The sequence below is a fragment of the Melopsittacus undulatus genome, chromosome 6 (assembly GCF_012275295.1).
Source record: "Melopsittacus undulatus isolate bMelUnd1 chromosome 6, bMelUnd1.mat.Z, whole genome shotgun sequence".
NCBI lineage: Eukaryota > Metazoa > Chordata > Aves > Psittaciformes > Psittaculidae > Melopsittacus > Melopsittacus undulatus.
Window position 1 is genome coordinate 47240239 of NC_047532.1, and position 16663 is coordinate 47256901.

Consider the following 16663-nt stretch of genomic DNA (forward strand, 5'->3'; position numbering starts at 1 on the left):
AAGACACTGGCAGAGTTGACTGCAGCATGAGCCAGTAACCTGATTCGTATGGGCAATGAAACACAAGGTAGTTTTAATCTAACGGACAAAAACAAGATACTGGGATAATTGGATTTTTTCCTAACTACCAGAGACTCAGACCCAACTTTACATGAATGGTTCATGAACAGGGGAAGGCAGCAGAAAGGTATGGAATTCAAACCAAATTCAACACATGGGAGAGCAGATCTTATGCATCAATTTATATTTTGTAATAAAAGTTTTTAACATACAAAATATAACATGTCATGCAAGATGCATATTTGGAGAGACAGCAATGAGGAGACATGCAACTCTTTCCTCTGTAATTTGGATGACACTTTTTTTTTTTTCATCACTCATTAAAAATGTCTCCAAACTGTGGAAAATCCAGTACATTCACCATCAGGTTGTCAACACCTTCTCTGGCTTCAGTCTGCACTGCCCAATGCCACACTGTTCACAAGCCACTGCACTGCTGAAACAACCCAAACCTTTCCTAGACATGAAGAAACGATTTTCCACATATACTACGTGGGTATTTGTGTAATGACTGTTGCTCCTTTTTTTTTCTCACTGATTGAGAAATGTGGCATTAAGAACTAGAGAAGATACCTGGAGTCCAGAGGGCAATAGTTTTCAAGCAGGTAAAATGCTGATATGTATTTAAGCTCGGTATATCCTTTCTATAGCTTACATTTACAAATACATAGTCCAGAAAATAAAGCATAATGATTTTGCAAAGAACAGACAGGGATTCATCAGCTTGGAACAAAAGAGCATGCTTGTACACAAAGGGGCTCATTATAAAAGTTCAGAGGAAAAAAAAAAACCCAACAAAAAAAAACCCTTAAATTAAATTTAGAGTGTCTACATTTTTCTTATTTTATTAAAGAAGCAAAAATGTAGCTGCTGGGGCCTAACAATTAGATAATAACCAAATTCTTAATTTCTACTTCAGTGCTCCCAAGGTACCCTGCCCCAGTACTAAAATCACTGGTCTAATGACTGCCTGATTGTCCGAGCAGAAACCCCACCTCCTGTGCATCAGTTCCCAATTGTGCACTGGAAATTTTGCACTTTTAATCAAAACCTGTCACTGGAAAAGAACTAAGACTTCTCTCCCCCCACAAAAAAGAAGAAAAAAAACTCCAAGAAAAAAAAACACCTAAACTCAATTGTCCCAGCTATGGCAGATGACATGAAGACCCTTTTCTTCCTCGTGATAATTAAATTCTATAGCTCATTGTTTCAGATAAGCATGGAATATGTATGGGAGAGATAAGGAGAATTTATTTCAGAAGGCTCTAATGAAAGTGGCAATAGGTTAAGAAAGGGTAGTTCACAGCCTTCCCTCAGCAACTCAGCAAGAAATAAAACGGTTAAAGTTGGCACAAATTCACATGTAGTTTATTAAAACTGAATGCTTCTGGTTTCCAAGTCATTGTATAATACATGAGTGACACAGGAAGCAAATAAGGTTTTAGCTGCATTTTGATGAATTAATCTTAAAAGTTGGAATTTGAAGCAAGTCGGTACTGCTGAGAGAAAAATCTAAGCCAGCTGGGCTCTGATTTCCCAGCAACACAGTATGAGTATGGGCATGACCAAAATTCTATTATTAATTTATTCTAACAGTTGTTAATTTATTTTAACAGTCTTGTGCCAAGAATACTGCTCAGTCTGAGCTCCAGGAAGGGTACCTGACAGGCAAGAAAGACAAAAAGGGAGGTTCCTATTGATGTCTCCTCTAAGTAGCCCTCGTTGTAGGGCCCAGAGCAACCTGACTGACACATGGCCACCAGGAAGAAAGATTTTTAAGCATGCTTCCATGCTGTATGGCTTGGAGATGTAGTAATTTCATACAGACACTGTGTAACCACAGTGCATGGTGCTGTGCTTAAGCCATACACAGAGACAAATGTATGGAGACAACTTCGCTATGTACCTTCATAACTAACCTTGGTCTCAGAGGATAGGCAAAATCAGTTTGTTTCCATCTACCACAAGGAATAAGGAGATGCATGGCAAGAAAAGGCCAGAGCACAAGACACCAGAAGGGAAAAACTGCATTTGGAATCTTAGAAAGGGGGTACTATTGACAGGCACAGCACTGCTCAAGTCTTGACTCTAGCAGGAAGAAAAAATTCACAGCAAAACTGCCTGTCCTCTTTGCTTAAGGAAACCTTCCTCGATAGGTCCTGCAATTCAGTCCTTGTGAAATGCTAATGCCTTTAGAGAATCGTATCTCTCACTCAACATTTAGTCATGAAATTGATGTTTCCTCCCTAAAAGAAGGTAGCAGTTTGTGAAACTAACTGGGTCTTCTGAAGTAACAGAGGCAGTTTACTCTGCTTCCCTCTTTGTGCAATGCCTCTCAATCAGGAAAGAGGCAAAACGTAGTTATTAAAAACATATTTAATACATACATATATGTTTTTTAAAAATGGCTATATCAAGTTTTAACAGAAAAAGCAAAATATGAGTACTGGATACCACAAGGTTTCCAAATTTCTGGAGCAAGTGCTTACTTAGAAAAATAAAGGAGCAACCTATCAAAGTATATATCCATGTTCAGGGTTACAACAAACTTAGAGCAAAAAGACTTATGGACATCAATTCTACCCCCATGACTGGGTTAAGTCTCTCCTAAAAGAAGCACACTGATAGAAGTTGAAACTATAAAATAGGGTTTATTTAATTAGCTAAATAACTTGAAATTTGAGATGTCTTCTGTTATTATATGACAGACATAAATCCAGCACTTCATCTCCCAAATGAAATTTGCAATTACAGCTATTGTAGCCAAGTAAGTTTAAGAAATTTTGATAGCTTTAAATGTTTGGGGAATTACCTGCATCCAAAATGCCTTGTGCCAGGATTGCTCCGAACTTTGCCATAACATCATCATGCTTATCATTGATCACTTTGGAATAGAGTTGTCTGAACTGGCTGACCTGGGTAAAAATGAGAAAAAAAGAAAGATTATAAAACTGACTGCATGGGTCAAATATTCTGTCTTTAGTGGAAGCATCCTAAATTTCTGCATCCTAGAACGACATTGTTTTTCCAACAGCTTTAGTCACTGTTGTTACAAGTCATCCCACTATTAATTATTTTATAATTTATTTTAATTGATAATAATACATCATTAAGTTGTTTTCCCCACTTGAAGATACCCACACAGCAATTTTAAAATTGTCAGGATGAACATGTGTATCCAAACCACATTTTGTAAGCCTTACAGGAACAGCCTGAGAACTTCTGGAGTACCACTGGAAGACCAACTGGTAAGTTTATAGCAAGAACTATTACATGTTCTTAGGTGCGTGACATTGCAACTGTATTCAATCTTCTTCAATTCTTACTGCTGAAAATCTCAACTGTATTCCATTTTTCCTGTACAATATTTCCACTGTACTGATAACACCTCTATGGTGATTCATCAGCAAACTGTGTTACTTTTAAATGAAAATCATTAATGAAAATATTTAGTAAATTAACACCTTATGCCTTCATATGTTCACCACATTATCTTAAGTACACATTAGTAAGGGAAATTGCTACATTTTTGCTCATACTATTATCACAGCTTCATCTTTCACTGGTTCACTAAGTGTTGAGGAAACAGAACAGTATCACATCCAGCAATACCTAAGGCTTTATCTCAAATTAGTAACTTATTCTCTTAATATATACTGTGAAGCAACAATATAGCTCAATTAACTTCTATAGCTGAAAAATCAGACCAGAAAATCCCAGTCAGCCAAAACGTGGGAAGCTGCATGACATTCACAGCATGTCTGGAAGAATCTTTATACCTCTTCCCTAAATTCATTTTAATCAAAATACCACTTGACTTTCTGTTCTCTTTTTTTCTGTTTTAATACCAAGCCTTCACTTGACATGCTAAAAAGTAAAGGACATCTTCCAAAAAGGCTTGAACAAGCTTCTCCCCATTAGTAGTCTACTTTGATGCTGGTATTTCAGGTCCTCTTCCTACACTTGCAGCCATAGATGAGAGGACAAATTTCTAGCTTAAGGCAGTAGGGCCAGACAGAGCAGTACCTAGTACTGAAAATGTAGTTAAAGTTTCCAAGTATAAAACTCCAACACCACACAACCCCCTAGCCACTTTTCACATCCAAAGACCATGTGCCTCTCCAGGGGACACCAGTGGTATTTGCTCAGTGACAAGCGTCTAAAGAAATGTCCTACTTTTCAGCTGTGAAACATGCTTGGTGTCTGCTGTAGGCAAAGGGGCCAAGCTCCAACGCTGCCATTAGGAATGTTCTCCTGCACAGGCTCTGATGCTTCCAGTGAAGGGAGGCTTAAACATTGACGACAATACTTGGGAGGTCCTTCTGGCTTATAACAGCACCTGGCAAAGAGGTGGTACCCCTCCATGCAGAACACCACAAGCTCCAGAGCTGTGCTAAGGTTGAGCAGCACTGAGCACCAGGAGCAGCCTTCAGGCATCAGTCCAGCACATGTGGTCTGTCTTGGGTTGCACTGGGAATCTCAAACTACTTAGAGAAAGAGTTTTTGCACTCATGAAAAACACTTTCATACAACTGAGTCAATGACATGAGAACTGTGCTGGGAATAACATTTTGTTACACTGGAATTCATCAAGGTCAACAACAACAATAAAAAAAGATCAAAACAGAAGAAAGATCTGACTGAGGGCATAAATTAGACTGCAGAGGTTTCTCAGCAAAGCATGAGATCAAGTTCCCAAGTAAAAGCACATTAGACTCATGAGGTAATCCTGCAGCTGAGGTAATGCTAGCAATAAATTTCACCACGTTTTATGTGTGAATTTTTTTACTAGAGGCAGTCTGAAGTTGAGACCATACCTTTGAGAGATTATGTCCAGTGTCTGGGATGGAAAGAAAACAGAGGTTGCCTCTCAAACCTACCAGCTGCCTGGCTGTTCTACATACTTAGTGAACAGTTGAGATGAAAACTGCATATTTTCAGCAAAATAGTTCTCAATTCTTGTTAACTCACCACACTGCCTAAAACACAAGCAGTCTTAAAAGAACAAACACACTCCAATTAATAACTTTCCTGCCTTCATTCTCAATCACTGTAACCCAGCTGTAGTGTTACCTCAACTCATTCAGCCCCTATGGCATCTAACCTGATGAAATTTAAATCAGTCCGTAGCAGCAGAAGGCATTAACATTCATATATCGTGACCTGCTAAACATGACTGTATTGAAATTACTTTGTTTCACACAAATGGACAGTCTCACAACCATGAAGCACCATAGTAGTAAGCCACTTTTAAACAGGGTCAGCAAAGCTTAACAAAACTTCTCCAGTACAGGACAAGCCATTTATTAAAACCAACAGGGAAAAAACAGCATGTGTTTCCATTTTTCAGGCTAAGTCCAACAGTTTGTGTGCTAACAATAGTTTTCTGTTCACCAGTTTCCCTTTGCTTTAAAAAGATTTTAGTTACTAGTTCATGTACCCAGAAGGAGCTGACTTAAAATCTCTTTGCATTTATTAAAGCTAAGAAAAAGGAGCAATGTACATTTTCAGGGCAGCCACAGACAAATGTGTGGAAGTGAGATACTGCATGCACAATAAAGGGTTTATTCTGGATATACTGACCACACTCTGCTCTTGCTTCACCCCATTTATGCTTTTGCATGCTCTCCTGGATTTTATTTATAAAAGCTTACTCTGAGGTTCACACATTTAATATAAATAGTCTGTTTCTTACGCCTGACCTCATGTACATTGCAAAAATACATTAGTTTGCATTTGCAACTTGGAACAGGGCCTCATCCAGTATCAAGGGCAACCACATGCAGACTAGGTAAACCAAAGCCTTCAGATATTATTTGTGACAGACACAGAGACACTAAAATATCATGTAAAACTCTGGGTGAGATGAGCAGTACAATTCCAGTGCTTCTGTTTATATCACATCATTCCTGTGACTCTGGGCTCAGCTTCTTGATTTGTAATATTTATAAAAACAGAGAGATGTTACAAAGCTCGTTTAGTGGCCAGTAATCTGTAATTTACACTGTAATCAAATCTGCAGAGTTCTTGCTGGGTGAAGCAAGAAGACATCCAGCAGAACTGCTAATGTTCACGCTGCCGTCTAAAATCTGATAGAGCAGCACCTGGAAACGGAGGGCAGAAATGCCTTGCTCAGGAATGGCAAGGTAGGTCTAGCAGAGGAAGTCATCTACCTCCCCTGGTCATGGCATGCTGCCCCTGTGAGCACCCTTTCCTAATATGCCTTCCACAGCTCTTACTCATATGGGCATTAGTCCAGAGCAGATGAACAAAACACCTGGGCAACAAGTCCACCAGGAACACCAGTGGAAGCAAAATAGTTCTGTGAAAGGCTGGGAGACTGCCCCTCCTGAACTTACGGACCAGGAAAACCCAGACTGAAAGACCGCCTCAACACTCGAATGCACAGCAGACCTGCAGGTTTATTCAGGCTGTTCCTATAAAGCAAATGCTTCACAGGGATGGTATTTTTGACCAGATCATATCCCAGCTGAAAAACTTCTTTGCTGCTGGGGAAAGCCTGCTTTGGTAGCTCTAGCTGGAGTGGTTCAGGAAGGTATCATCCTCACATGGAGTCACTGCTCCATTTCTTTGGAGAAAGCAAGAGCAGTAGGGACAAAAGCTCAGTTCTGCCTCTGCTGTTGGGGCACTCACCTCCTACAGAAAGGAGCAAGATGTCAACAGACAGTAATTTCTTAAGCTGTTGAAGCAAAATCTGCTTGAGTTCATCTAGTACAGCCCTTTAATCTGCTATTATTTTTCCTTCAGACCACAGCAACAAGCACATCCCAAACTACTGAATGAGTTTATTTAATAAGCTACTAAATCCACAAACTCTGTTTCTCCCTTGAAATCTTCAAGCACTTTAAAAATTTTATAGCATTTGGAAATGCTACCAAGAAATTTATTTCAGTGACTTCCAGCAGGAACATTAAAAACATAGGCAGTGACTCATTTTGTCTTTACTAACAATACACACACACACCATTCTGGTAATCAATGCTGGCCAAAACAATACACCAGATTTCAAATGAAGTCAAATGTGCAACCTTGGAAACATTGAGGAAACAACACAGGCTTTAAGATGTGAGAATGGTACAACACCATTTCATAACACAGACCTGAGGGACCTGTCTTTTATCAGGTTATTTAGCACTTCTCTCTCCACCAGTCAACATTCACGCACATGAAGCCTGTGATATTGTGAAGACCTAGTAAACAGCTAAGGGAAACAGTGACAGATGATGTGCCCAATGTGGTTTTTGTAAATGCAAGTTCTTAAGAACAAGTGTATTTATCCGTTATCAATAAATCCGTTATCCGTTATCAATAAACCAGGTCTTAGACTCCTTGCATGTTCTGTCCACCTTCTTCAAAAGTTGAAGTTATTCTGTATACATTTGTTCTCTTGAAAGAGTATAGAGTATGCAGTAGCATCTTAACAGTAACAAGCTTACAAGAAGGAATGTGAAGGTGCTAACAGAACATAGCAAAAAACCATTCTTGCATCCTACAAAACCTAATATTTAATCTAAATGAAAGCAAAAAAAAAAAAGGCAATCTGGTTCTAGTTTCTTTACATCTTAAAGACAGTAGGCCAAGATGATCAAAGAGGATGGAGGAAAAGCCTTGATCCTGCTTATTATCTTCTCATTTTGCCGATGACTATCCTAACACAAAACCAGGAAAAAGTAAATTAAATTCAAGATGTCGGACATGTAATTTGTCTCCAAAATTGCTGTCTTAATTGCTCTGCAGGTCACAGATACATAATGAAGTTGTCATTGATTTTTGTTACAATGACCTCATCACATCTGTAATTTAGGATTCCATTTCACAAAATGAGCTTGTTATTGTTCTGTGTCCTGCACTATTATGGTTCTTAAATGTATCAAGAGGTCAGGAAAAATCATGCTGGTGGCATATGGAGGAACTGCATTTCCACTCCAAAGAGTCCAAATCAGCGTTACACAAGATTTGCTGCCCCTTTTGACACTTAAGCAACTTGCAAATTTGAGGAACCTCCATACAATGAAACTTTTAACTGAAACTCTTTAAATTGTTTTGTGAAATAAAAAGTGAATAATATCACAAAGAGGAAAACGAATACAAAGGAAATCACAGCAAAGGTGATTCAAAAGCATACACCTACATTCTCTCACAACAAAAATGTTTTATTTTAAACCAAATTACTTAGATTCTTTAATCTCTGTTTATTGATGGCATTTCAGCACCACAACACTCAGCTCTCAAAACTCTGAAGCTATTTTATTCCTGAAAAATCTAAATCTATTCAAGGAAGACTGTTTGCTTCCATCTTCATCCCAAATTATCCCTAGAGAATTTAAAGTCTTTCTAAACCAAAAATCACAAATAGGAAGTTAAAAAAATTTAAAAAAAATCTCAGAACAGAAAGAACAGAAAAGTATGAGAGGAAGCTGGTCAAACTATGTCACAATCTTTATTAAAATCACCATCTCTCACATGCAAAGCATCATGAAGTATTTAGCAGCAGTGAGATGATGACATGTAAAATTCAGCATCTCTGTATCCCTACCAAGACCACAGGTACAGACTGTGGGATATGAAACCATCCTGCTCTTCTTACTAGCTGCTTATCCAGCAATGCAAATACTCACATACATCAGGTTAGACACTTTGTCACACAGTGCACCAGCATGCCACTTAATAATCTAATCAGATCAAAATATGTCACTGTAATCCAAAAATGGCTGGGTTTCTGAACTCACCCTTTCACATCAGAGTAAAATATTTTTTTTTTCAGACTGGCAGAGCGCTCCAAAAAAAGTTTCCCATGGATAATAAATAATTTAATTGGCAGCACAGCCTTCAAAATATTCCCCTTACTTTTGAGCAAGAAGCTATGTTTGTAACTAACTTCTGGGGTGTTCAAAACAAGTAAAACATCTATATGCTATGCTTAGTTCCTAAATTATCAGAATATTTTAAGGATTACTTACTATTTTATAATCTGTGGGTTTGGGGGGTTTGTTTGTTTTTTAATATCTGCTGTGTTTCTATGACTGGGTAATGAACTGCTGTTTGTATTATGTAACAAATCCTGGCTGAAACAAGGCTTTGGCATAAAGCTTTTTCAGGTCCTCTGCCCATTTTTGAACAAGTAACTGAACCCCACACTATCCATCTCATCCCATACTTGCAGTTTCATGCATAGAAAGGCAATTTAGCTTCACATTACTAAGACTCTGTCTCTTGGAAGATTAGGGGATCCAACATAACTCTAATGTTCTCCACTGGCTTATCCAGTTGAACAATTCTGATAATATAAGCAATGCTCCCAGATGCTGATCAGTAAAAAGTAACTGACTGGTTTTTAACTTTTAACTTAAAAAAACAAAAACAAAAAAATAAAAGGAACAAACTGTCTGCCAGCAAATCTTCATCTTCCATGACTTGGAAATACCCAAACACCACTAATTGCAGATTTCCTTTGCTGACTTTCCCAAGTAACATCTTCCATTAGAAAAAAAAGAGTTTTTTTCTTTCTCCCCATCCAAATGCAATAAAAAAGTGGCTGTTTTTATCACAGCTCAGTTTCTAAAATGACATCAATAAAAGCAATCCATATATGACAGATGAGTAGCAAAGTACCAGCTACTGCTCTACCCCAGCCACTCACCAGAGCCTATGAAATATGGAACCTCAGAGCTTCTATTAATGTGGACTTTTAGTCTGTACAAATGTTTGCATATCATCATCTGTCATATATTCACATGGCAATCTATTTTTAAAAGCTAGACACAGCATATGCAAACCTTTTTGCCTTCTGAGCTGAAAGAAAAACTCCATTAAAAACTAGGAGTATTTGCAACAAAGCCACTAAGCCAGTTCTGACAGCAGCAACTGTTTCTCCTGAGGAGCCTGAAGAAACTGTTTCACCTAATGGCTACAAAAGAAACATAATTATAACAGGACTTTCTGGCTTGGTGACTACATCCAAGTTTACCGTCATCAAAACCAATTTCTTTACTAAGTAATTGTTTTCACATAAATCATGAGCGTACAGGCCTCAGTGCATGTCAGCGGATGACAGTCACTTTCATATCATTACAAGATGCTTTTAGATCTTGTAAAAACGAGCATTTATTCTTGTAACACCTGGAGTTAAAATCAGTGTGTTTTGATAAGCATGGATCACTCCCCCATTCAAAAGTGCATGTTCTGCACCATGCAGGAGCATCCTGCTGTGAATTCAGCTCTGGCTTTTTACAAGACACATGCACTCTCTTGACAATGCTTGCATGGAGTGCAAAGCACTAAAGATTCACATCTGAGACCATTTTTCCACCTAATAACCCGGTATGTAAAGTATGCCATGATACCTTTGGGCAGGTAATCTCAGTCTGCTGGATCATGATAAGGGCAGAGGCAATCAGAGCTCCTTGACGTACATAGTTCACAGGATCATTTGTCATTGGCTCAAGCAAATTAATTGCTTCCTAGAAAAATAAAGAAAGAAGCAGTCACAAAATTAATACTATTCTTTTCAGTATCCCAGGATTCAGTGCTCTGATGGAAGGTTATGAGATTGATGCCATCAAATATATTTTAATATATTTTGCCTGTTCTTAGTAAATGAAGCAGAAAACTTTATTTCTGTGGACTTTAATGTAAAAATCAGGAAGGAAAAATCCCACCAAAACCAAGTGATGGATGATACAAGACCAACCTGCAGAAATAGGGCAACAAATAAACAATAGTTATGTTAAGCAACAGATGCATCCATTACATTAAAACTACTGACATGCCTTAAACAGGACACAGAAATTATTTGTACACTCTCTTTGCCATTCTTCAAAACAAAATATATCAGCATTACCTTCATTTTCTACATAAGAACAAGTGAACCAGAGATATCAATAATATGCTGGAGGTTAGAAAATGAGATGGTAAAACAATCCAGATCCCAAATTCTTGGCCATTCACTTTATTGTTAGAATCTGTAACTTTTAGCATCACATGAATGCATTCATCTCAAATCTATGCGTAGGCTGCCGCTGAGTCCTCAAATAGTAAATCTAGGATTTTAAAATATTTCAAAATGTTCTACTGCTTCTTTAAATTCAGTAACTTCCCAGCTAGGCACAAGAGGAACATGATCCATAATGATCTATCAGTAAGTATTCCTTTCAGTTCAGTCATTGATTATGAAAAGCTTCAAGAGAGTCCTTTGAAATAAATGCTGCTCAGATGTACCCAAGACCAGAATGGGGAATTTACAGCCACCTCTGACTAAATCATCTCTGTAGGCACATTTTTTGATCTCCATTTACAGTTCTGCCACTTTGCAAGCCATGACTTAAATATACACAGAATTATTACACGCACAAATTTATTTCTAAATGTGCACATTATTCTGGACAAGTGAGCTCATCTTAACTCACTGTTATCAAAATGAGATCCCTCTCCCTTGTCAGTTTTCGTCCAGCTATCCATCTCTTCCCCTTTCCCTGTGCTAGCTTCGGCCTTTTTCTCATCTCTCTGTGAGCTTTTCCAACTTGACAATTCAAGGGAGAACTGTTCTCTTTTTTGCTGTTGCTATCTGGGTCAGCTTTCTGTGAGCTTGTGTCTGAACCAGCTCACCAGGGAGCTGGACATGAGACAGAACAAAAGATGGCAGGAGAGACCAAGACCACCAGTTTCAACAGCAACAAGCTGTTAGTGGGCTCAGCCAGCCTTCAGCAATCATGCTTTTCAGATCTAAGCAGAATAAAACTAAGATAGTAGTTTGTACAGCAATAGCCTGCACAGATAAATTTGGTTTGTGGCAAAACAGGGGCTTTCTAAAAGTACTCTGAAATGGTATGTGAAGCAAGCTGTTACACACTCTTTGGAACAGGAGAGGTAACAGCCAGACCTCCACCCTAAGAAGCTCAAAGAGTTCTTTTAATCTGTTACATGATCTTCTCATTTACAGAAGTCAGACAGAATCACTTGGCAATCCCTTTTATGGAGCTCTCTCCTGTCCATACTTAAACTGAGGACATGAGCAAATGAGCTGAGTGCTTTAGTCTCTCACCACAGAGCTCTCCCAGTGTTACTTCTGTCAGAACAAGGCCTCTAAGGAGAAGCTGATTTCACACAAAACACTATTTCTAAGAACCAATTCCAGAATATCATGCCTTCACTTAGACTGCTTTTGCCAACTGAGCTATCTTGGAGACTGTGCTTCTCCAAGTCACTCTCTAAGTCACCTGAAGGTGACTTATTCATTCTTTGGCACATATTCAATACTACATATGAAACATTCTTTATGACAAAAAGCTGAATTTTCCAGTCTCCAAAGTTGAACATACTTGGGCCTTCAAAACATACTAATATAAGCTCTGGAAGACATTTCTTCATGTAATCAGGTGTTTTATGTCTTTATCACGCAGTGTGTCTGGAAATAAAACAGTTATTTGTGTGATTAAAAAGCATTTCCACTTAAATGAACTTGTCAGATGCAGCATGTTAAAAATAATTAGCTCTTGGATTCCACCTTTGACTTGAGAATAAAGCAACCTGGACAAAAAAATAGCACTTCCAATTTGCTTTCAAGTCTGCATGATTTAGATACTAAAGATGGCAGTCAGAGCATGTCAGCATCCTGTGCATTTCACAACACAAGTGACGTGCTATGGAATGCTCACTTTCAAGAGCCACAGACCAAGTGCTTAATACTAGCTGAGGAAGGGATGATACAGATGAGCATGAGATTTATCAAATACTACATGGATATTCCATGAACTGTGTATCACAGGACAGAATAAAAGAGCTAGAAATTATGCAAAACACCTGATGTTTTTCTGACACTTGGACCCCCTTGTTCCCCATAAAGTAATCTCTAAAAGATCACCTCCAAGGGCATAGAAGTATTGATTTTGAAGTACTGAACATACATTTAAAGCATAGTGGCATCTTCACAGTATGAAAACTTTAAGGAAAGCCTTGAAGACAAAATTCCAAGAATCTGGCAATAATGTATAAAAACATTCCTCTACTTTATCTATTCTGTACAAGCAAGAAAAAAATATCTATGCCCAGGATAGTTAAAGAATTCAAAGAAGTACTGCTCTACTCTAGCTGGCTAACAGTGTACATGTGTAAGAAATCTGTATGTGTGCATGACATTTCCACACAAATGTGTCAGGAGGGAGCAGAAACAGTACTGGCAACGGATGCTTCTAGTCCTCACCTTGTTTCCAGTGCCCGCACAGCAGATACCCAAAGCCATGGCAGCTCCATAACGCACATGGGGATTGTAGCTCTCCGACAGCAAAGAAACCACACTCGGACACTGCTCAGGAGTCCTAGAGAAAGGGGGGCAGAGGGGGGAAGTTATTATTATTGTTCTTCAAAATACGGAGACTTCACTCTGTTCACACTGGAAAATTTAAAATTGTCCTTCCACACTATATATTTTTCATTTCTTAAAACCAGTGGAGTGGAACAAATGGATTAAGAGGAGAACAGGGAAGTGCAAATGAATACACTTCTCTATCGCTGCAGATACCACACACAGCTCTCACTACTAAAGTCTTCCTTTTGAGTGTATATTTTCTGCCTTTAAAAGATGATCCAACAGAATTATGTATCTATTGAGACTGAGGTCTTTATCTCTAGAAATCATGCTGTTGTGAGACAATCCACTAGCAGAGATTTACACTGAATGAGACACACAGTACTAAACCTCCCATCAACAGCCACAAACCTGAACTCCAGTATTCAACCAGCCTTCAAGGCTGGTGAGTCCCAAAATCCTTTCCACAATCACTGCTTTTGCTATCTCCTCCTCACACCACCTACTGCTATAAATCTAACCATGTGAAGAAACGCTGGTACAACACATATTGATCAGTTTATCAGTGCTGTCTACTGTTGCCTCCTTACAATATCATGCTGTGATGTTGCTACCTTTTAAGAGATCTTCATTCCTTGCCAGCTGGGAACTGGTGTGCTATTTGGTCATTACAGCAACAAAAGTTCTAGCCCAGTGCTGGGGGAGACTAAGGAGATTAAGGAACCCTTAATTTCCTATAACAAGAAGCACATGTTGCTAATGCAAACAGTCTTGTGAATATTGATTATTTCTGAAGTCAGGCAGAACTCATTTACAGGTGAATATATTTATTCCCCTCCTGTCTTTGTAAGTCATATTTATCACTCCACTGATTTTGACACCACGCAAACCACTTTATAATATTGTATGCTACCAATTTCAGCATTTCTAATGCTGCAAAAGCAAAATTCTTTGTAAAATAAGCATCTCTGCATGAGACAAGTCTGCATTCTGAACTCTGTCACAGCTAATCAGTTAAATTCACCCAATCTCATGACACCATGAACACAAAGGCAATGCAGGAATGAGGCTGGCAAGTACATGCTCATGAAAAAGAAATATAAGGAACTACAAATTGTGAGTGATTGCATCTGTTTTCAAAGTGCACATCACCTGGTTATCCCCTCCATCTCACTTTGTGTTGAAGCCCAGACTAGCTTTTTAATTGCCATATTTACAATCCTAAAAGCAGCCTTGCAAGCCATTTTTTTTGACTACAAACTGATTTCAGACTGAAACATACAAAGGAAAGCCAAGAACACCTTCTTATGTTTGCTATACTGAAAGACAGAGGTTGGAGGGTGGCAGCAGTACCTGTTGTAATTACAGCACCATGTAGAATCATTAAGTGTCTATTAAAGCACTCAACAACTCAAGAGGTCGAAAACCCATTACAGAGTATGCCCCAGTACTGGTTTTACTTAAATGAATACCTGAATCATAGAAAACAGAAACAAAGAAGATCTTAAGCAATAATCTATTTAATTTTCTTCTTTCATTGTGCCTAGGGACAGAAGACATGCTCACACACACTTGTATTTCAGTTTTACTTTACACAGAAAATCAGTTAACTTCAGCTCAAATTATCTCTTCCTATAGTCTCCTCTGACAACCAGTCCTAAACTCCTCTTTAAATTCCTCTCCCCTGCTCCAGTTGATCACAGACAGGCAGCACCACACAGGCTCCAGTACTCCAACCAAATTGCTGAAGGGAACCAAAGGCACACAGTTTTCAAAGATTACTCAACCCCCCAGCAGTAATGGCAGCAAGTACCCAGATTTCTGCCCTCACCCCTGCTTCCAACAGTCTGTTTCTTCATGAGTTTTCCTAAAACACCTATATGTTTTAAGAAAAGAATCCCATCTACTACCACTACCAACTTATGAAAAAAAAACCTGAGCACAAAGGCAGAAAAGAACTCCAACAGATAAAAGAAGAAAGGAACAAACACAAATTTCCTAGAAACTACTGCCTCTAAGATGCAGCCGTGATGACAAATATTAAGGGGGAAGAGCTGAGAAACAGAACAATTCTGTCTTGCAAGCAAGCAGAAGTGAAGACTATAAAATAAAAGACACATTTAAAACTCTCTGTCAGCCTCTTGCTCAAATAACATCTTGGATGCTGACAATGTGGTGGGTGTTCTGCATTGTTCTGGTTTTCTTTTAATGAGCTGATGTGAAGACCAGGAGTCACAAATCCTGTAATAAATAAGCCCAAACATTCAGCTGCACAGAAGACTTTCAGCTCTTGCACAAAGATTTTTAACACCTTTGGGTTTGCGATAAACAGGCAGACTACGACCCAAAGAAGAGAAAAAAACATTTTCTGGCAAAGACATGGTTATGCACTTTGAAGCATGAGTCATTAAATTCCTATTCAGAAAACTGGCTTTTATAGTATCACTGACTTGGACACATCCTTGTGTCTGCAGGCTCAGACATTCCAAAACAGTTTTTATTATAAAATCAGGATTAATGTACACTAATAGATTCAGGAATCCTTAGCAAGGCTTAAATTATTTGTGGCCATTATTTTTAAATGCTTTGATCTCAAATATACCCATAAAACAGTTGAGTATTTTGACAGGGGACCTTCTGTAAATCCACTCTGGGAGTTAAAGCTACTTAACAGGGCCCCACCACTTTCCTCAGAAAGTATCTTCCCACATAATAGAGAACAAGAAGGCAGAAACTCAGGTGGCTTGAGGATGCAAGAGTCTTGTAAAAATGATTACTATAGGAACAAAACTTCAGTACACAAAACAAGATTGTTTCACATTTTATTGATTTTATTAATTGTGGGTTGGGATTTATATGGGCTAACCTTTGGCAACAGTGTGTAAGACTTTGTAATGCTTTCAGCAATGAAGTGAGCAAGGAAGTGTTATTGCTTAAGCATTGATGCCAAGAGTGCTAAGTGATCAAATGGACACAGAATGTGGTCAGTTTTCCTTTCAATCCATAATGTGGACCATGGGAGGTTCTCCATACTTTGCAGAGAACCCTGAAATTGTATGTCCTTTTCACCACAAAACATTTCTCACAGCAGCTTTATTAGATATCTGTAAGGAGCTCGAACCGTTTTGTTTTTCTGAAGGTAATTATAACTGCACTTATAATTCCACTTGATCTCTTAGCTCACAGCCCCATTAGAATCACATCCAAATACCTTTGTGCAGTTTATCTCCAACCGTGTGAGTTGCACATCTTGAAGGCCCAATAGAGAGATATTGCCAT

The 16663-nt window shown here is 38.5% G+C and overlaps 1 protein-coding gene across 1 annotated transcript in view; it reads right to left on the reverse strand.

The window, feature by feature from the left end:
* PSMD1 (proteasome 26S subunit, non-ATPase 1) overlaps positions 1-16663 on the reverse strand; it is a 70868-nt gene that overhangs the window by 13812 nt on the left and 40393 nt on the right. Inside the window, exons 17-19 of the mRNA XM_031042998.2 lie at positions 13280-13394; positions 10425-10541; positions 2873-2975 (exon numbers count right to left, since the gene is read on the reverse strand). Of these exons, the coding sequence (XP_030898858.1) occupies positions 2873-2975; positions 10425-10541; positions 13280-13394 (335 nt within the window). The remainder of the gene's footprint in view (positions 1-2872; positions 2976-10424; positions 10542-13279; positions 13395-16663) is intronic.